A 22834-nucleotide genomic window follows, 5' to 3' on the forward strand; every position below is an offset into this window, starting at 1 on the left:
CCCTATTTGGGTGTGAACAAAAACACACCGTTTTTGTGTGTGTCCCTTTAAATGCAAATGAGCTGCTGCTTCCAGCCCCCTTTCCAGAAGAGGAGAGCTGGAGAATCTTACGCAGGCAAAATGATGATTGTCAGTAACGGTATTCAGCCTTACATTGTTCAAACTGGAGTCGGACACTGTGTTTTCCGCCAACTGGCAACCTGTGATGTCTAAATACTATTGGATAAACTGGCAGCATGCGGTTTCACACAGACCAAAACAAAGACAGACATTCCGACATTTCAAAGTAGAATATCTGGCTGTAGCATTGTTTTTCTGAGAAACATGTAGGGGAACTTAGCAAGTCTCCTAAATATCTGCAAATATACTGGGGTATTTTTATGCTTTATTAAAGTGAAAATCTTACATATAGTACCTTTAAAGTTGGCATGAAACATAAGTTGCAATAATATTTTCTTCTCTATTGTGACGTATATCCGAGTGAAATGGCTTCTCACACAAGAAAAAACTGTAGGCCGGGACATAATTGTGTCCATCAGGAATTGAATGGATAGTTGTGGTTTGCTATTGCTGTGATCTCATGTGAGTGACAGGTTGTCCTGCCCTCATGCCATTGAACACATCATCAGAGAAGAGAAGAGAAGAGATGTTGCTGCAAGAGGAAGGGGAAGTTATTTTAATTGAAGATTATGATGGCATATGAATAAAAAAGAATAATGTGTGCACAGATAAATCATTTATAATAAATACTGCAGCTGAAAGCCACTAAACTCCAACTTTTGATTTTATGGTGCGCAGTTGCTTTGAGAAATGGCATATTAAGGTGTGTGTGTGTGCAGGTTAACCGAGCGCTGCACTTCTCTAATCATTGTCTAACAATAGGTGGATGTCTGACCACGCTGGCAGTATTGAAGACTGTTGTCATGATGCAGATTCACCCTCATAAATTCACCTCTGGTATAATGATGTTTCTGTGCTGATCTCTCTCTCTCTCTCTCTCCCTCACACACTCACACACACACACACACACACACACACACACACACACACACACACACACACACACACACACACACACACACACACACACACACACACACACACACACACACACACACACACACACACACACACCCAGAGCTGCAACGTATCCATGACAGGTGTTGAGCTCTAGCAGCTCTCGATCCTAATTACTTGGCCGTCCCTTTCTGCAAGCAGATGGGTCCCTCTCAGAAATTAATGTTCTAGCCGGCTACTCTCCACAGCCCATTCCCTTGTCATTTGTGCCATACAGGTACAGTAGTCTTAACTTAATGTAAAAAATCCAATCAGATTGCGTGCCAAAGCATCATTAAGGAGATTGGTGGCTGACTGACATAAACGATTTGGAAAGTGATTCGTCATCCTAATGAAAAGTAGAAACTCTGCGATACTTTTGAGCGCTCTGTTTTAGATGGAGTTAGAAACTTATCCAGATGAATGTTTTCTGCACCATATATTTCTAATTCACATCTATTTCTGACTAAATATAATCATATTGATGGTGCTTGTGTCAACAGAATTATATGTAACATCTGTTATGGGTCTGTGTTTATTTTTCCCTCAGGATCAGCTCAGACAGGTGAATGTAATACTGAGTGCAGCACCATTTATTACTTTCAGAAAAACAACCTGTGTTTTTCTTATCTTTCCATCAGTCTCCTCTTAAGTGGAAATTTTGGTGTGTGTGTGTATGTGTGTATATATATATATATATATATATATATATATATATATATATATATATATATATATATATATATATATATATATATATATATAATATATTAGGGCTGTCAAAATAACGCGTTAATTTCGATTAATTAATCTGAGAAAAAATAACGCGTAAAAAAAAATAACGCAAATTAATCCATTCCGTATTGACCTTTGAACCTGGAGCCGTTCTTGTGCGCGCGAGCTCTCTCTGTCTTCAAAGTAAGCACCGTCTTTGCACTCTCTCTACCTCACACATAATAATCTAAATCAAATGACACGATGCTAAAAGTTCGTAAGACCGAATCCATGTTTCACGAGGAGCATTCTGAGAATGTTTTTCCTGAATAACCGCTGGGTGTGAGTAGTGCTCAAAAGAACGTCACCTCATCTTCTCTCTCAGGCGCCCTGCACGTGCAGCTGACATAAACCATACTTTCAGTAAACAAAAAGAAAATCCTATCCAGTGGTGAAGTGTTTTCTGTGTTGACAAATCTTTTGCTAATGTCCAATTCGCGACCTAATGACTCATTTGAACAGATTCATTTTAATGAATCATGACAACAACTAATCTGTCCACACGGTCTATAATGAATCATTTACTCAAACAACTCTGAAATGAGAGCATAAGTGTGCTTACCCCATTTAGCAAGAGTGGTTAGTAAAATTAGCCTTAATAATCCACAATATTTTCAGGTTATTTAAATGACAATGTGTAGTAAATTAGGCCTACCTATAAAATCAGTTAGTATAGACTGGAGTGAGGTGAAACCAGAACAAAGCAAGTTGTTGTTAGCTAGGTGCATTCAATTGTATATGGTAGAAAATTATATTATTAGTTAATATAACTTCTAAATGCTGCTTTTTAATACTTTTCAGGTTTAGCAAAAAAGCATCTTCTCTTACAAAGCTATAAAATCACTTTTTTTTTCTTTTTTTTTTTGCAAAGAGGGCAAGAAAGAATTACAGTGAGAGTGACGGGTACTTTGTCAAATCACGTGGGTAGGGCACTTTTTACTGTTTGTGTGGATGACCACCGAAGACCATTTTTGACCCAGGAAAAACCCTGCATTGATTCCTTTGAATTGAAATATTTAATACTTTCACAGCAAAAATTATGTATGTGATTAATTTAGATTAATTAATCACAGAGTATGTAATTAAAGATTCTCTGTTAGATTAAAACTTTTAATCGATTGACAGCCCTAATATAAATATATATATATATATATATATATATATATATATATATATATATATATATATATATATATATATATATATGAGAGAGAGAGAGAGAGAGAGGGCTTGACATTAACTTTTTTGCTCACGAGCCACTCAACATTTTCACTGGCCACAATTTTGCTGTTGGGAAATTACATTTTATATGATTAAATTTGACTTTGGCATGCTTAAATTACTTGATTTTGAGTCATTTTACTTGATTTAGAAGATTTAAAACCCTTTCAAACTTTCAAATGCAGATTGACCACCAAAATCAAGACTACATTGTTTATCAGCTGGTATGTACAGGTGGGCAAGGGGACGGCAATATGAGCATAGGCTAATATGAGACATTTTTTAAGTTATTTTTGTTAGGCTATATAAAATAACAGAAGCAAATTAACAAATTGCAAAAACAATAGTAGATTTAAAAAAAATAAAAAAAAAATCTTTTTTCAGATACATCTTTTGTTTTTTGAATAACGTTAATGACAGACAGGTATTTAATTGGGCTGCTGAATGCATGGACGTAATATACTGACACAAATCGAGTTATTACCCACCTGTTTACATCCACTTAAGCCATGACTGACTGTATTCATCTGTGTGTGTGTGTTTGTGTATTTGACTATTCAGGTGCAAGGAGAACTGATCACAACAGACAGACAGACAGCTTCTGTTGCGTGTCATTCAGCACAATTCCGCCTATCCCGCCTTCACTAAAAGCAAGTTAATCGATAAAGAATTGTAATTGATTTGTAATTTTGTGATATGACAATCTTCAACGATCGTTTGGCTGTAAGCTGAAATTAAATTCAACCCGCCAAAGTGGCTAGTGGGAGTGACTGTCTTACCCGCCACAGCTGAAATCTTCCCGCATTTGGCGGGTGTTAATGTCAAGCCCTGTGTGTGTGTGTGTATACAGTACTGTTCAAAAGTCTTAGGCACGTCAGTATTTTCACCCCCCAGTCGACCAGTCTCTGTTGTCCTGTTTCCACTGCAATGATGCTGGATCTCGTGCCGGTGATGGCTCGCGTTCAGCGGGGAACTGCTAACTTTAGACCGCTGCATCACACGAAAAGACCGATGTGACACTCGCTTAGGTGACTCACATCATGCCCATGTATGTTGCTTTGCGTAAATTTAAATATACAGAATAATAAAGTTTTTTAGGTAAAATAAAACGTTCACAAACCTGTGTTTTATCGAAGATATGCACCAATTCAATGGAGCTTCACTGCTTTCTTCTGAAGAGGTCGCAAAAAGCCTGTGATAATAACTCAACCCCTGGGTTATGTCTGTCCCAGCATCTGGGTAACACAAAAACTACCCAAACACTGGAAAAATACCCCCCCCCCCCCCCAAATGGGTAGAAAAAATAACCCAAGATTTTTTTAGAGTGTGTAGTAAAAATTGTGACAACTAGCCTCAGTCTCCTCTCCCTGTCTCTCTTCACCTCTCTGTTTTCCACATGACGTAAGCTACTCTTGACGTAAGCTACTGTTGTTATTCTATACAACATTTAGACTCTCTTGATTACCAGTGAACAGAGCAGAGCTGCCTTACGAGGAGAGTCATATATGTTAATCTGGGTGTGTGCAGCATAATGGGAGTGTTAGTGTTGCTGAAGGGTTTGCCTCTGTCTGCTCCTGCAGCCTGTTGTATTGAGTTCTGAAGGGGGTTGCACTAAGAATTATACCTGCTGTTCCGATTTGATTCTTCACTGCTGCATACGTCTCTTATCTCTGTCCTTATTCATTCACTTCTGTTTTCCCTCCATTTCTCAGACTTATCTCTCCAAAGATTCATTATTTAGTGTGCAAAAGTCATACAGTGGAGCATTATATGGTGTGGCGATGTGGCAGAACTTCACATTGGGAGTGATGTGTGGCACCTCAGAGGGGTTGAAGGATGGTTCTGCTCATCTGTTGCAGACACTGGAGCTTGTCAGGCCCATCCGTTCTGGCCACTGGGCAGCAAATGCTGTCAACTAATAAATGTTTCCTTTGGGAAACAAAGTGGCCTTCCTTAAGGGATGCTTATGCATGTCCTAATTTTGTCGAGTTAGACATGTTCCTGGGTCAATATGTTTTGTTGATCCTGGAACAACATTCCTGTCTGGAAAATTTATGCTAACAATATCCCTACCCCTAAACCTAACCCTACCTATAACTTATCCCTAAAATCAGAGGGAAATGTTAGGTGAATAACGCTGATATAGAAGCACCTAACCCTGGTTGTACGCTTACTTGACATTAACTGTAAACTTGTCTCTCAAATCTGATTGGGTGATTGGAATGTTGATCCTGGAACATGTTGCACTTAGTGAAATCAGGTTCTGCGGATGCTTACAGAGGTCAAATCTTCCACTGTACTGGATTGAAATCTTAAGTTAGTATTTGTCAAACATTTGTGCACCAAAATAGTGTTTCTGTGAATCTACTTAAGATTGAGATACTTAAGACTTAAGAATCTACCGAAGATTGTCCCCTGAGATCAAATGGGAAATCAACCCCTACCCTTCTTGCTAGAAAATTATATAAAATGTTTTTTCCTGTAAGCTGAAATGACCATGATTGGTCAAAAGTTTGGTTTCAGTAAAGCAATTTTTTTTAAAGAAATTATTACTTTTATTCAGCAAGGATGCCTTAAAGACTATTATAATGTCACAAACAATTTATATTAAAAATAAATGTAAAAATTGCATAATTATGCATAAAGCATAATTGTTTATCATTAATAATAAAAAATGTTTCTTGAGCACCAAATCAGCACATCAGAATGATTTCTGAAGGATCATGTGACACTCAAGACTGAAGTAATGGCTGCTGAAAATTATGCTTTTCCATCAAAGGAATAAATTATATTTTAAAATGTATTCAAGTTGAAAACAGTTATTCTAAATTATATGAATATTTCACAATATTTTAGTTTTTACCATATTTTTTATCAAATAAATGCAGACTTGGTGAGGATAAAGCATAAAACCGACCTCAAGCTTTTGAATGGTAGTTTACGTAGCATATAAGATGATATAATATGCTTCTCTGTCTCCTGTTTATAGCTATTTCTCAACTTTCATGTAACTGCTGACATCAGGACAGTAACTGTTTCATGCTAACTGAAATTATACTGCTGATTTTCTGTCTATGGTTATGTCTCTGAGATGGATGGTGATAAAACGTCTCCCTGTGTGGTATTCTCTGTAGATGCAGGTCTTCTGCAGAGGGGTGTCACAGCACGGAGGCAAGATGAGGACCTCCAGCCAAATCTGCACGTGCTGGGAGTTCTCTTCCTGGGCAAGCATACCAGCCGTGCTTTCAACTTTGTTCTGCTCTTTCAGTTGTGAGTCTCTTTCATTCATATCCTTTTATGAGGGCTAAAAAGCATAGCTAACCACCAGCACATGTTGTCATTTTGGATGCTTGTCTCTGCATAGCATGCCAATGTTAAGGCTGCTTAAAGGGTTAGTTCACCCAAAAATGAAAATTCTGTCATTAATTACTCACCCTCATGCCGTTCTAGACCTGTAAGACTTAGGTTCATCTTCGTAACTCAAATTAAGAACTTTTTGATGAAATCTGAGAGCTTTCTGTCCCTCCATGGACAACCTACACAATTGAAATTTTGACACTTCAAAAAGTTCATAAAGAGATCAGAAAACTAATCCATTTGAATTGAATTCTACTTACGGAATGAACGTAGCGCCAGTTACATTTTTTTCCGTAAGAAGAATAGGGAAGGTGTAGGATATACAGCATAAACCTTTTGGAGAATACGGAAATGCGGTTTTGGTGGAGGCACTTAGAAGGCGAACGTTTGTTTATATAAAGCATATACAGTTGTATTTTTTTCGAAAATGACCGATCGTTTTGCTAGATAAGACCCTTATTCCTTGTCTAGTATCGTTTAAAGCCCTTTGAAGCTGCACTGAAGCTGTAATTTTGACCTTCAACCATCTGGAGGCCGTTGAAGTCCACTATAAGGAGAATAATCCTGGAATGTTTTCATCAAAAACCTTAATTTCTTTTCGACTGAAGAAAGAAAGACATGAACATCTTGGATGACATGGGGGTGAGTAAATTATCAGTAAAATTTTATTTATAAGCGGACTAATCCTTTAATTTAGGCTTTTACATTGATCAGCGAACCTAAACAGAAGCTCAACAGAACCTGAATGAAACGCAAGAACAAACCTCTTCCGGAAACTCAAACATGCTCCGTAACACATGAGAATGAACCTCATTGGTTACACTGCACAGTTGAGCTTCTGCAAGAGGTTTGTTCTTGTGCGTCATTCAGGTTTGGTTGAGCTTTTCGTTTTTGGGTTAACTAACCCTTTAACAAGTTTCACCAGAAAGACAATGGTTAAAGAACTGCTTAACTACACTGTAAGAAGTGGTAACCTGCATTTGTTACCTTAAAGGGTTAGTTCACCCAAAAATGAAAATTCTGTCATTTATTACTCACCCTCATGCCGTTCCACACCCGTAAGACCTTCGTTAATCTTCGGAACACAAATTAAGATATTTTAGTTGAAATCCGATGGCTCCGTGAGGCCTCTATAGGGAGCAATGACACTTCCTCTCTCAAGATCCATAAAGGTACTAAAAACATATTTAAATCAGTTCATGTGAGTACAGTGGTTCAATATTAATATTATAAAGCGACAAGAATATTTTTGGAGCACCAAAAAAAGCAAAATAACGACTTATTTAGTGATGGCCGATTTCAAAACACTGCTTCAGGAAGATTCGGAGCACAAATTAATCAGTGTATCGATTCCAAAAAAGTTGGGACACTGTATAAATTGTGAATAAAACAAAATATTTTATTCACAATAGAATATAGATAACATATCAAATGTTGAAAGTGAGAAATTTTGAAATGTCATGCCAAATATTGGCTCATTTTGGATTTCATGAGAGCTACACATTCCAAAAAAGTTGGGACAGGTAGCAATAAGAGGCCGGAAAAGTGAAATGTACATATAAGGAACAGCTGGAGGACCAATTTGCAACTTATTAGGTCAATTGACAACATGATTGGGTATAAAAAGATCCTCTCAGAGTGGCAGTGTCTCTCAGAAGTCAAGATGGGCAGAGGATCACCAATTCCCCCAATGCTGCGGCGAAAATAGTGGAGCAATATCAGAAAAGAGTTTCTCAAAATTGCAAAGAGTTTGAAGTTATCATCATCTACAGTGTATAATATCATACAAAGATTCAGAGAATCTGGAACAATCTCTGTGCGTAAGGGTCAAGGCCAGAAAACCATACTGGATGCCCGTGATCTTCGGGCCCTTAGACGGCACTGCATCACATACAGGAATACTACTGTAATGGAAATCACAACACGGGCTAAGGAATACTTCCAGAAAACATTGTCGGTGAACAAAATCCATCGTGCCATTCGCCGTTGCCGGCTAAAACTCTATAGGTCAAAAATGAAGCCATATCTAAACATGATCCAGAAGCGCAGGCATTTTCTCTGGGCCAAGGCTCATTTAAAATGGACTGTGGCAAAGTGGAAAACTGTTCTGTGGTCAGACGAATCAAAATTTGCAGTTATTTTTAGAAAACTGGAACACCATGTCATCCGGACTAAAGAGGACAAGGACAACCCAAGTTGTTATCAGCGCTTAGTTCAGAAGCCTGCATCTCTGATGGTATGGGGTTCCATGAGTGCGTGTGGCATGGGTAGCTTACACATCTGGAAAGGCACCATCAATGCTGAAAGGTATATCCAAGTTCTAGAACAACATATGCTCCCATCAAGACGTCGTCTCTTTCAGGGAAAACCTTGCATTTTCCAACATGACAATGCCAGACCACATACTGCATCAATTACAACATCATGGCTGCATAGAAGGATCCAGGTACTGAAATGGCCAGCCTGCAGTCCAGATCTTTCACCCATAGAAAACATTTGGCGCATCTTAAAGAGGAAGATGCGACAAAGAAGACCTAAGACAGTTGAGCAACTAGAAGCCTGTAATAGACAAGAATGGGACAACATTCCTATTCCTAATCTTGAACAATTTGTCTCCTCAGTCCCCAGACGTTTGCAGACTGTTATAAAAAGAGGGGATGCCACACAGTGGTAAACATGGCCTTGTCCCAACTTTTTTGAGATGTGTTGATGCCATGAAATTTAAAATCAACTTATTTTTCCCTTAAAATGATACATTTTCTCAGTTTAAACATTTGATATGTCATCTATGTTGTATTCTGAATAAAATATTGAAATTTGAAACTTCCACATCATTGTGTTGTTTTTATTCACAATTTGTACAGTGTCCCAACTTTTTTGGAAATATGTAATGTGTGTATATGTATATGTATGTATGTGTGTGTGTGTGTGTGTGTGTGTGTGTGTGTATAAATTAAACCAGTTAATTTAGATGTCCACCAGCTATATCATAACCAAACTATCATAAACCAGCCTGGTGCAAGCTAACTTTTACTCCTTGGTCCATATTGTACATCCTTGATAGTAAACTAAAATACCCTTTTCATTGTGTGTTATGTAGTTTCTGTCCTTTGCCAATTTCGGTATAACCTCTAGCCACTCGTTTAATTATTCACCTTTTAGCATTATTCCCAGTGAAGCAATGATGAATCATACATTGTTGGCTGACATCGGGCTGTATAGAGGTCCAGTGTATTGACATCACACAACTTATAGCCTTTGAAACACTGGACAGCATTCATAAATTTCACATATAGCTTTGATACTATGGGTTGTGATTTGCCATGAACTGTAAACTAATTATACTTTTGTTGGGCTCTTAAATTGTGTTCTAACATGATGTTGGCCTTGTGAGCTCACGTTAATGGTGAATTGGCACAGAGTCAAAACCTCTTTTTGTATAAGAGTGCCCTGAGGTAAACAGACAAGATCATTAACTCATAGAGATGCTGCTTGAGGGAAAGAAGCAGCTTGTATTTTCCCTGTTTATTTTCTGTGCTCTTTATTAGTAAAAGGAAAAGAGCTTTGTTTAAGTGTTATAAATATTTATGCATATTATATAAGGTGTTCTATGATATATTCAAATATGCATTAAATCATAAGAAGTACAGTTAAAAAAAATAAAAATTAAATATAAATATTATGCTTAAAAATTCCTCTGACTATAATAGATGTACAAGATGCAGCGAAGTATTTTGAAATAAAGTGATAATCATATAAATAAATATAAAAAAAGTATAATATAAATAGTTTGACCAGAAATACTCAGAGTGCAGGTGAACGTTTGCTTGGTATTTATTCCATAAAGTATTAACAGAGGTAGTGGGTGACAATGATTCATGTTTAATTGTATAGAGATAATTGTTTTGGCGTAGGCCCCGTCCTTAGTCCGAAGCCGAATCTGCATCCTCCAGGATGATCCTGCCTGAAGATTAAGGCAGGGGCGGAGCCTACCCCTGATGGATGGACATGACCAACCTGGTGGTGGTGGGGAGGATGGAGGGGAATGTCAGGGTCATCATCTGCGAACGTGAAACGGAGAGTTTAGTGCCTATATGCTTCAGATGTAAAGCAGTGATTGGCCAGACCTATTAGTATGACTGAATGATGTGGCATTAAAGTCTTCCTAGTAGATCTTAAGCTAAAGCTCTCATTTCTTTATAAAATGTAAAATGCTTGTTTATTAATTCAGTCACAGAGGACTTGTCTTACTAAAATAGCATAAAAATTGTTTGTACTCTACACTCACATTATTAGAAGGCTTTGAACTTGATCAATCTGTCTTTCTCATTGCCTTCCTGTTTTTCTGTCTATTATCATTTTTTTACCAGAGGCAATAATAGATGTTCCCAAAAAGAGCTTGCAAACAACAACAGAAAGCATAATAAAGCCCAATTATGTTACAATTTTACAGTCTTTCCTTTTTTTAAAAAAAAAGGGAAAAGGGGAAAAAAAAAAAACTACCAGCCGATGCCACATGACCTCGGTCATTCTCAGATATTTGTTCATTTTAGGGTTCAGTATAAAGAAGATTTTGTGAAAAACACTTTCATAAATGTGTCACAAACGCGATCCACTAAAATGTCACTGAACCCATTCAGTTAGACTGAGGAGAGCATCTTGTTCAGTTTTTGATCAACAAAAAAGGTTAATGAAGTCATTGGGACTGAGAACGTAGTTAAGAGCTGCTCTCCATTGAAGTGGTACATGCATAAACATCCTCCTCACTAGATCTGAGCATTAAGTAAGAATCCATGTTTAAATCCATGTTATGCTCTCTAGGCCACAATAAAATGCAGTGTTATTGATGTGTTGACAATGTCAGCAGCACTGCCCCGAACAACATTTTTAACATTTCACCTTTGGAATAATAGTCGACCACTTTTTGTACTAGTTGACAATATGGCCGCCCATCTGTTCTTCTTTAAATGGGTCATTATTAATTACCCCTTGTTAGAAAATTAGCTCTCCCCCAGTCATTTTTCATCTTTTTCTTTACTTTAGCCAAATATTAAGTTTTGGGGTACTTTTGAATAACTAAAGTATTTTTTAACAAGCATAAATCAATTTCTTTGCTATATTTTCAAGCAAAATGGATTTGTTCTGCCCTGATTGGCATTGTGACTACTATACCTGTGTCTTCTATGTGGATGGTATTGCACTACTAAATACAGAATTCAAAATGCCTGAATTTTTGGGGGATTTTTACTGGGAAAGAGTATCAAGGCACTGAGGGCATCAGTGGTCATTACTGAGAAATGCCTTTGACACTTAACACGGCATCATTTGTTGCAGTACTCTGCATGCTCAGTCATCCAACTGAATGGAAAAAAAGCCTTGTAATCAGCATTTAGACAGGTTTGGCTAACACACATCCAATTGATTTCCATCATTGTATTTAAGAGGCTTAAACACTTGATCAATGTGCTTCCATGACAGATTGCGTTATCTAACCAGTCAAGGATCACAGATCCACACAGCATTATCCTGTATGATGGTGCAACTCAAGGTTTCTCCTTCCCTCTTCCCCATTGATTTCCTTCTGTAGTTACTACATAGACACACAGCTACATTTTTTTTTAGACCACCTGGCTCAACATGTAACATTCAACATTATACGTTAGTACCAAAATGCACAACTGAAAGATTCTGAAAGGTCACATTTTTAATCGAATGAATGAATGCATGCATGCATGCTGTCATTCTAGTTTAAAATTTCTAATTACTTTAGCATTTTGTCAAAATTGACTGTTCTTGGTGTTTTGGTTGTACAGTCTATCTTGAGATTTAAAATTCCCCTCTATAATCAAATTTTAGTTAATTTTGTATTTATGAGTACACTTTGTACTTTTTAAATCACTGCCATCATGCTATTTATTCATTTAATGTTTGTTTGTAAAGTAGGTGTAATTTTGAAAATAGTCAGACTAAACTGCTATCTGACTTTAAAATTCCCCTGTTTAATTAAGTTTTTAGTTACTTTTGTGAGTTTATTATTATTACTATTGTAATTATTATTAGGTTTTATCAGTTAATTAACTACTATCTAACTTATGTTAGCAAGCCCAAGGCTTATCTAACTTATTTTCAAAAAAGTAAACAACTACTTGACCATCACACACAATATCAAATATCCAAACATCACAAATGATACCAAAATCCACTTTGAGGTTGTTCTTTATTCCAGAATGTGATACATGTTTTAACATTGATGAAACAAGTTTGAAGAAGTCAGACAAGTTTCACTAGTCAAAAGATTGAACAATGGCACTTATGAAGATGAAATATCTGGCTTTGTCCAACTTTGAGTTGGCACAATGGAAGATACTGTTTGATTTGTCCTTGTGACAGCTCCTTATTAATATGAACTGTCATTATTGTAATGAGTGCTGATAATCAACTGTGTCTTTAACAGTGTGTCCATTGGGATCAGTTACGTCCTGGCGGGAAGTGAGGCCTATGCTGCACTTTTTCATACCAGGTGAGCTGCCTTAGTGTGCAATCTTTTATGTAAAACAAAAAATAAATGTTAAGAGCAGGCTTGCATACAAGAACTGTTTTTGTTCAGTCAGATGAAATAAATGCACATGCTTTTCTTTTATTTATACTTTCATTAAACTTTAGGGCATTTATTTCTTTATTCTTATGTTATCTCAAAGAAAGACACCTAGTCAATCATATTGTTTATTCTGTAGATGTTCAATTTCAAACCCAGATTTTCTTTTCACTGCTTGTCAGTCAAATCATGGCCTCAGTTTGAATAATGTTTATAAATGCAGTTACAGTAGGGCTGGAAAATTCTCTCATTATATCGTGCCTGTGAGGTGTTTGATCTCCTAATGCTTTTCTCGGCAAAAACACAAGCAAAATTTTTCTTCTCTGTGATGTATTGTGAGAAGATTAAACTAAACAACTTTTGATATCTGGAAAATGGTTGAATAAAACACACTTCATATTTAGTTTGGTACCCAAATGACCAGGTTCCTGTGTAAGCAGCATGGCTTTGTCTAGCTGCAAATAGAGGGGTGTGTGTGTGTGTATCTCTTTTGTAACATAAATGTCTTTACCATCACTTTTATCATTTTAATGCATACTAGGGATGGGCATTTCAAGCAAAAATAATAATCGATGATCGCTGGGAATTCGATTATTATTTGAAAATCGCACCCCTCCCCACATGCACGCACACATCTATAGGCTACACACATATAAACAGAAAGTGGGGAAAAAGCGAAAGTAAAATGTGCACTGCCATTCATAACAGCGCGGAGCAGAGCGAGCATAGGAATTAACTGAAAACGCTCACTCTGCACCAGTGGACATGCACCATTATGAATGCCGTGTGGCCATGCATGCGCATTTTACTTTCACTTTCAAATTAGTACCAATTCGGAAGCGGCGATTGATTGAATGGTGGGTTCATTATTATTCTAAATGAAAAACACAACAACAAAATAGTACAATGACAAAACTTGCTTAAATGAGCGCTTACATTTAGCTTTGAAACCAAATCATCTGCTGTGGTCTTGTCAGTGAAGTGTGAGGCGAAGTGATGTGAAGTCTGACTCCTCCTGCTGATCTGAGCTGCAACTCTCGTTTGGCTCATGCTGAATTGAGCAGACACATTTCATTTTAAATCTTTTCTCTAACTGAACTAAATGATTTTTATTAATATGAAAAGTATCATCACCGGGCAAGTGATGATACGCACCGGTAACACCGGCAACACCGACTATCTCAGCAAGCCTACTTCAAGCCATAATGATTGCCTAAACCTATTATAGCAAATTGTGAACAGCCTGAATGGTGGCACTTATGTGAACATTATAGGGTTAGTTCACCCAAAAATGAGAACGTCATTTATTACTCACCCTCATGTCGTTCCACACCCAAAAGACCTTTATTCTTCTTCGGAACACAAATTAAGATTTTTTTGATGAAATCTGATGGCTCAGTGAGGCCTCTCTAGCCATCAAGTTTATTTACACTTTCAGTGCCCAGAAAGGTACTAAAAACATATTGAAAACAATTCATGTGAGTTTAGTGATTCAACCTTGATATTATAAAGCGACGAGAATACTTTTTGTGGATCAAAAAAAAACAAAAGAACGACTTTTCAACAATATCTAGTGATGGCCAATTTCAAAACACTGCTTCAAATCGTTTGTTTCAAAACAGTGATTTGTAGCACCAAAGTAACGTGATTTCAGCAGTTTGGCAGTTTGACACGCGATCCTAATCACTGATTCAAAACAAAAGATTCAAAGGTTCATGAAGCAGTGTTTTAAAATCAGCCATCACTAGATATTGTTAAAGTCATTTTGTTTGTTTTTTTGGCACACAAAGTATTCACGTCGCTTTATAATAGCCAGAGGTTTGAGGGAGCCCAGTGGGGCCGGAAGGATGATGGCCCCAGGTGGAGCCGAGGGAGGGAGAAATCCAAGGCGGAGCCGATTGATTGGCAGGGCCAAGGTGGAGTGACGGGATCAGTGGCCCAAGGCAGAGACAGGGAATCATTGTGCCATAGCAGAGCTGGAGACTGAGGTGGATCCGTGTTGCTAGTTGGATACAAGAGCCAAGGGGAACTGAAGGGAGCCAGCGGAGGCGGGCCGAAAGACTGTCATGGTATAGGCTCAGGCTCTGTGTCTGCGATTATCTCTGACATAGGCTCAGTGCAGGGTGAGGGAGGCGGCTGGCTGGGCTCTGGATCCGGAGTGGGGCTGGTGATGTCCTCCTTAGCGGGGCAGACTGTGAACGCCGATCCGTTGTTTACCAGCACCTACTCCACAAATGTGGTGAAATTCTCCCGTGGACCATCACCAGACAGGCGTACCTTCACTCTAAAAAATGCTGGGTTAAATATGGACAAACCCAGGGATTGGGTTGTTTTCACCCTGCCATTTTTTCAACCAATTTTGGATTTCTTTTTTTAGTCTGCAATATAGTAATATAGTAAAAGGCATGTTTTTGCTCACCCCCAAATAGGGGCAAATTTGTGGGGTATTTTAAGCTGAAACTTGACCAGACCAGAGACTTATATTCTTGTGAAAGAGGGCATAATAGGTGCCCTTTAACCCAACCTGCTGGGTTTGTCCATATTTAACCCAACTTGGGTTGTTTTTAACCCACCATTGTTTAGAGTGTTGGGGTGAGGCACGCCAGATCTAGAAAGTCCTTTGTGTGGTCCTTGATGATCAGTGTGGTGGCTGTAGTAATCGCACGATTCAAAGAAACACTTTAACAATACTAACTCTCAGAAAAAACAACAATCCAAACAATGAACAGAGGAAACTAAGGGCTTAAATAAACAGAGTAATCAACAGAACTAAGAACAGGTGAGGAGCTAATGAGTAAACTAACTAGCTAACAGAACTGGAATGAAAACGAAACCAAAACAGAACTAAAACTTAACAATGTGACACTTCTCATCTTATGACTATTAAGATTGTAAAGTAAAAGTAGTTATTTATCATTCAGCCCTGCTAAACGTTTTATAAGTAATCGTCAGAAAAGAAAATACTCAATATAGTAACCCAGCGATCACTGTATATAAAATACAATTTATTATTTTTCCACAGTGGGAATCTGCAGTTGCAATTTTGTTGCTGAACTGCTTATGCAGGGGTATCCATTCCTGCCCCTGGAGGGCCACTGTCCTGCAGAGTTTATCTCCAACCCCAATTAAACACCTGAACCAGCTAATCAAGGTCTTGCTAGGCATACTAAACTTCCAGGCAGGTGTGTTGAGGCACGTTGGAGCTAAACTCTGCAGGACAGTGGCCCAGGACAGAGTTTGGACACCCCTGTGCTTATGTGTTGCTGTTGAATGTGTTAAGTCTTTTTGCCTTTTTAGTAAATAATTGTGATGAGGAGACAAGATATACTGAGTGTGAGAGGGGGGAAATGAGCTATAGCTGCATTTATTTTGTTTTATTTTTATTTTACAGAGAGTGGTAGACATTCATAAAGTTAAACAGTGTACAAAGCTGTTTTTGTTTTTGTTGCATTAGTTCAGATGACCTATTCATTGAGTGATGAGAAACCTCATGTGCACATTAGTATTCAGTTTGAGAACAGGAAGTAAACATGAAAAATTAAATAAGCAGACATGGGATCCTCTCCAAACGCAGCATACGGTGTCATAATTCAATTAAAAGATGGCCATAATTTTGCTTGTTTTTCTTTTCAGTAAGTTTTGTTTCTGATGCCTCTGACATTTTGTTTTGATGTCTTTTGTGAAATAAAAATTCAATTTTCAATTTAAACAATTAATAAGGTGTGGAAAGAGAAATAAAATTTGCTTAAGTTCAAAAATCCTTGGATTATTAGGTCAGATAATGGTCTGTTACAAAGTAAGATTGCATTTGGAACAATAAAATCATGAATAAAATATGATAAGACACCTTTAAGAAAATAATTTGAATATCATTCATATTAATTATTGAAAAGTATGCTATAAACAAGTATTTATGGGATACAGACCATCTATCCTAGTCATAAATTTTCCATACAGAAATGATCCTTGGATCCAAGCCGCTGTTGCTGTTGCCGTTGCTGTTTTCTTTGCCCTTGAGCTATTTGAACCTCTTAACCTGACAGTTTTTCATTTTAATTAAAACACACCACACTCTTTAAAAAAACACCCACTTGAGACAAATTCAGTAGGAAAAAGGTTTATCATTCAGTGCTTTATGTGAGAAAGGAAATCAATTTATCTTATATTTCTAAACCTAGTACATTCAACTCCCCCTCACATAAATAATGAATCACTGTGTTTAAAGTTAAATTACATATTGGTGCTTTGAGGAAAAAAATATTATCAGGATATAAATGTTGCCTTAACATTCATCCATGCTTTAGGTGAACTTTTGAAAGGACTCATGGGACCAGAGTTAATACTGGCAACAAAGTGAAGAAAAAGCTCAGTGTTGATGAGTACATTAGATGGTTCATGAAAGCTCTTACAAAAAAAAAAAAAAAAAAAAAAAACCCTGATGTCTATGCTTACATTTCAATGCAATGAAAGTAAATGGTGACCAGGGGCTCTCAAGCTCCAAAAGTGACAGAAAAAAAAGCACCAGAAAGTATCACTTGCCTCTCTCTGCCATATGCAAATTTAGTGCATTTTGATTCTCATGTGTCTTGTAACCAGTGACATTGCATAAATGACATGACATGCCATATTTGAATGTGCAAACCAAACGGCACCCTTCCCCAGTTTTTCTTGAAAGCCAATACGGAAGTGACTTAAACTGCAATTCATCAACTGGCAGCTAGGGACAGGCACCAAAAGAGAGCAGAATCTCATTGACCACCCTTGTTAAAATGCCTAACTTTACAGCAGAAAGAAATATGTTTGCAGCTGGTACAAATTGTGGTTTTGGTCTATACAGCTAATTTTGCCCTTCATGACAACCTCTGAGGGGGTGAATTGTTTTTTTATAACTCATCTGTTTAAATTATATTAAGCCTTAAAGTTCTGCATAATTAAGGGTGTGGTCACTTGAGTGACAGGTGGATTGCCGCTGCTGTCTGTGAGCCGTCATGTTACCTCAGCTAATTCCAGCTGCTGAATTTGGCATCTTTTTTTGCTTTTTTAGGGAATATTTTATACAGTTATTAAATATGGCTTGTTGTGCGGTTATATGGTTTGAGACAGATGTGCACCTGTGTACATATGTACACATGCGGAAGATAAACAGAACACATGTTGGATCGTCTTGGCATTGGCTAAAAGTTTTGTTCGTGAGATTTACTATGAAAATGGCTGGAGAATAATGCCTCTCAAGACACCACAGTACTGCTTGGATATTATAACTAAAACTGCCTGCACTATTTTGTAAAAATTTTACTTTTTAGACGCAGACTCATTTGTTTGTGAGAGTCTAATGTATATGATCATATACCAGTTTTACAACATATAAACGCTGCTCAGGTTGCATAATTTCTTGAAGAACGATGATAGAGAGCAGATCATTCAGAAATAATGTGATGCAAACAATAGATAATATATCAATATTTCATGGATTTAATGGTTTTGTGGACAAAAAGTGCTGTTGTTTGTTTTTCAATGGACGGTCATGGACATTTAACCAAAGTGTGACGGATTGGATTCATCTCGCGATCACTATTTCATTACAAAGGTTTGAAGTCCCGTTTTGAATTTGCGTGTCATTTTCACACCCAACACAAATTACAATTACTGGTGGTACAATTGTCTTTAATAATATTTTAGATGGTGTCTAAGACAGATAGCTTCTTTAGCCTGCTAACATGATCATGGTCGTGCTTGGGTGGGCATGGTTTCAGCAACCAGGCACCTTAGTTCCAACCATTTCCCACCTCTTTGCCGATATTTTTTTATTTTATTATTATTATTTTTTTTTACGAAAACTAGAAAAAATCAATCGCAAATTTAATTATCCCTTTTTGTTTTCAGAGTTTGAAAGCCATTGGTCACCAGTCACTTTCATTAAAAAAGAACAGCTGGAACATTAGTTTTGAATATCATGAGAGTAAATATATAGGGTTGCATCAAACTACATAAAATTGCGTTATAATAAAATATTAATATGCCAGATAGCTTTTTCTTTAGGGAGATCGAGTAGCTTTATTTTAGAGCATCAAATGGAGTCTCAATGTGCAGAAAATCATAGTCTCATTCTGTTTTGTTTTGGCTCATGATGTCGGGATGGTGGGGTGGGTGTCTCTAGCCTGCAGGGAGTGGGATGTCACAGACAAATGTGTACTGTCAGTACTCCCATCTGGGGCAGGATACTGTCATTCCGTATCTTTCATTCTTGCTTTCTTTCTGAATCATTCCTGTTTGTCTGTCTTTTTCTTCCCTCAGCAGCTTTACGACTCCATAGCATAATAAGAAGCCATTCCCACAGTCCTTCAGGGGCACTTCAGTGCCATATCCACCCAAGTAAACGTGCTAATGAAGTTCTCAAAACTTGAGAGAATGCAGAGATGAAGTGTATTGATTATTCATTTGATCCTCTTTTTGTGGTGTTAAGAGAACTGTGGGCCAGAAAGGTGACGGACTGATGAAAATTGATTCGGTCAGCCAGAAAAAGTTAAAAGCCTAGAATCTTAAATATCAGAGGGCAGTCAGAAGCATTAGAAATGTATGTGCAGTTGGATACAATTAGTTTTTTTTTTTTTTTTTTTTTTTTCTGATGTGATTTCCTCTTGCAGGCCGAACTCAAGTCTACGACTTGTCGAATAGTATAAACAGACGTTCTGACTGATTGGTATCCCAGATTGGGTAACACTTTATAATTCAGTTATAAGTCATTTATAAATTGTTAGTTAATGATTAACAAATCATTTACAAAACATGAATACACATTTATAAATGATTGATAAGTGATATACTAATATTTTATGAATGTTTTATGAATTCAGTTATAAGTCATTTATAAATTATTTAATTACGAACAAATCATTTACAAAACATGGGTATATATTCATAAATGATTAATAAGTGATGTTAACATTTTTATGAATGTTTTATTAATTCAGTTATGAGACATTTATACGTTATGTCAATGATGAACATCATTTACAAAACATTACAATATACGTTCATAAATGATTAATACGTGTTGTGCTAAGAATTAACAAATGTGTTGTAAGTTAATTAAATCAAACAGATCATTAGTAGATGGTTTATAAGTTTTTAGTTAAGACATTATTTATCACTTATAATAACTGTGTTACGTGTAGCTGGTGGAAGGATGAGGCAGATACGGATTTCCACAATAATGAACAATACTTTAATATATTCAGGCAAGGAGTACCCAACATACACATGAACATAACATTAAGACGGACAAGGAGTGAAGGGAGTGAGTGCAATATAAAGGGTGTGCTAATGAGAGAGTCCAGGTGCAGGTGATCCATGATGATGGGGAGATGACGAGGGAAGTGAGTGCAGGTGTGGAGAACAGGAGGATCTTGGGATATGGAGTCCAGGGGAACAAGGGATCTGCGACAGTACCTCCCCCTCCCGGTAGGCGCGTCCTCGCGTCGTAGATGTAACGGGAGGGGGAGGGCGCCCTGGAGACCTCATGCCGGTGCAGGGGGAGGAGTAGACTGGAGTGGAGGTCTCCAGGGCAGGTTCAAAAGCCATGGCGGGTCAGGGGCCGAAGGCAGCCATGGCGGGTCAGGAGCCGTGGGCAGCCATGGCGGGTCAGGAGCCATGGGCAGCCATGGCGGGTCAGGGGCCGAAGGCAGCCATGGAGGGTCAGGGGCCGAAGGCAGCCATGGAGGGTCAGGGGCCGAAGCCTTCGAGCCGTTGAGCCCAGGCGTCGCTGAAGGACTGGCGGGTGATAGCGGAACTGTAGGCTCCGCCGACCGAAGCGCAGCCGGGGCTCCAGAAGGCCGCAGTAGGAGACAGACGACAGACAACAAAACGAACACCGGGGGGAGAGAGGAGGCCAACTGAAACCGAGGGACGGAGTGACGGAGTGGAGACGGAGGAGTGCAGTCCAGAGGGAAGGGCAGGCTGACGAGTGACCAAGGTGTGAGTGGAGGCAGGATGGAGACTGGTGATACTGGTGGACTGATGGGCAACGGTGGAGCAGAGGGAGGTTGGAGCCGGGGTGAAGGTAATCGCCCAGAGGCCCGAGGTGGAGATCTGGGCGAGTGGCTTGAGGTGGAGGTTCAGTGCAGACACACATGGACGGAGGTGGGAGAGGGAGGCAGGGAGGGAAAACAGTCTTAGGGCTGTATGTTTCAAAAACACAGTTCATAGTAGAAGCGGCTGGCTCGGCGGCGGCTGGAGCGGCTGGCTCGGCGGCGGCTGAGACTGGAGACACTGGCTCGGCGGCTGAGACTGGCGCTGCTTGCTCGGCGGCGGAGACTGGCGCTGCTTGCTCGGCGGCGGAGACTGGAGAACTTGGCTCGGCGGAGACTGGAGAACTTGGCTCGGCGGAGACTGGAGAACTTGGCTCGGCGGAGACTGGAGAAATTGGCTCAGTAATGAAGTCAATAAGCCAGTCCGCATCACATGGCTGCTCGTGTGAGGTTGGGGCCTCCTCCGAGAGGGCTAGAGCGGCAGGTTTGTGACCGGCTGGGGCTCTTTTCTTCTTCCTCCGCCTTCTGGAACCAGCAGTGGCGTGAGGGTCCAGCATGGAACAGGCCGGAAGTTCGCTGAAGGGGTATGCGGAGGAAGACGGAGGTTGACTGACTGGCCCGGCCAGCCGTGTTTCTGGATGGACTGGAGACATACACTGATCCTGAACCTCATCCACGAAGAATTTGGAGCCATTTAACCACAAAATAAAATTGATTGTTTCACTTAAGGAGAAACGATAATCAGGTTCATCAAAACGGATAGTGTTGTCGTCCAGTCCATCCAGAAACAGGGAGATTAAACATGCTTCAGGCCAGTCAGACAAGAAAGCAAGCTCAACGAACTCCTCCACATACCTCTCCAGCGAACGACCGACCTGCAGGAGCCCGATTAGGAGATCGCCGGTTGCCAGATGGGAGAGAGGCCTTGGAGGAGCAGGAGCCAGGGAGCTGGTGGAAGTCTCCATTTTACTTGTGGAAATCCAGCGTTTTAAGGTCCGTCTTTCTGTTACGTGTAGCTGGTGGAAGGATGAGGCAGATACGGATTTCCACAATAATGAACAATACTTTAATATATTCAGGCAAGGAGTACCCAACATACACATGAACATAACATTAAGACGGACAAGGAGTGAAGGGAGTGAGTGCAATATAAAGGGTGTGCTGATGAGAGAGTCCAGGTGCAGGTGATCCATGATGATGAGGAGATGACGAGGGAAGTGAGTGCAGGTGTGGAGAACAGGAGGATCTTGGGATATGGAGTCCAGGGGAACAAGGGATCTGTGACAAACTGAAGTATTTATTACAAAATTGTTTTAGTATCATCATCTCAATAAACAATTGTTAATCATGAACAAATGTTGAACAAACCATTAGTAAATGATCAATATATGATTTCTTGATGTTGTAAGCTGGTCTGTGTTCAAAAGCACAAACATGCAGGTATGCTAAAGCACTATTTTTAAGAAGAGTAATTTATTTGTTTTGAAGTGGATAAACATTTATAAATTCCTTACAGTCAGGTAATTCCAGTGGATTATATTAAATCCTTTCACTCATCAGCACAGACTTGTGTTCTGTGGGGAGTGTGTGGGGTCTAGTGATGAAGTCAACCTCTGAACCGGTTTTACCTTCCACTGAAGCTCACATCAGGTGCACAGAGCTAAACTCTCCATGTGTGTCAGAGAAGACAGCAGTCTATACCCTCACCAGTCAGCACTTACACTGCAGTACACACTACAAAGTGTTCAACACCTGTTACAGATGATGTGTAAATGCATGAATAAATCATTTACAAAGCTTTCTG

General features: G+C 38.9%; 1 protein-coding gene across 4 annotated transcripts in view; it reads left to right on the forward strand.

Annotated features, from left to right (window-relative positions):
* Window positions 1-22834, forward strand: part of si:ch211-51h4.2 — a 185566-nt gene that overhangs the window by 46801 nt on the left and 115931 nt on the right. For all 4 annotated transcript variants that reach the window (XM_048172176.1, XM_048172175.1, XM_048172178.1 and 1 more), the window contains exons 6-7: window positions 6186-6321; window positions 12863-12928. In XM_048172176.1, coding sequence (XP_048028133.1) covers window positions 6186-6321; window positions 12863-12928 — 202 coding nt within the window. The remainder of the gene's footprint in view (window positions 1-6185; window positions 6322-12862; window positions 12929-22834) is intronic.

The sequence above is a fragment of the Megalobrama amblycephala genome, linkage group LG21 (genome assembly GCF_018812025.1).
Source record: "Megalobrama amblycephala isolate DHTTF-2021 linkage group LG21, ASM1881202v1, whole genome shotgun sequence".
NCBI classification, from domain to species: domain Eukaryota; kingdom Metazoa; phylum Chordata; class Actinopteri; order Cypriniformes; family Xenocyprididae; genus Megalobrama; species Megalobrama amblycephala.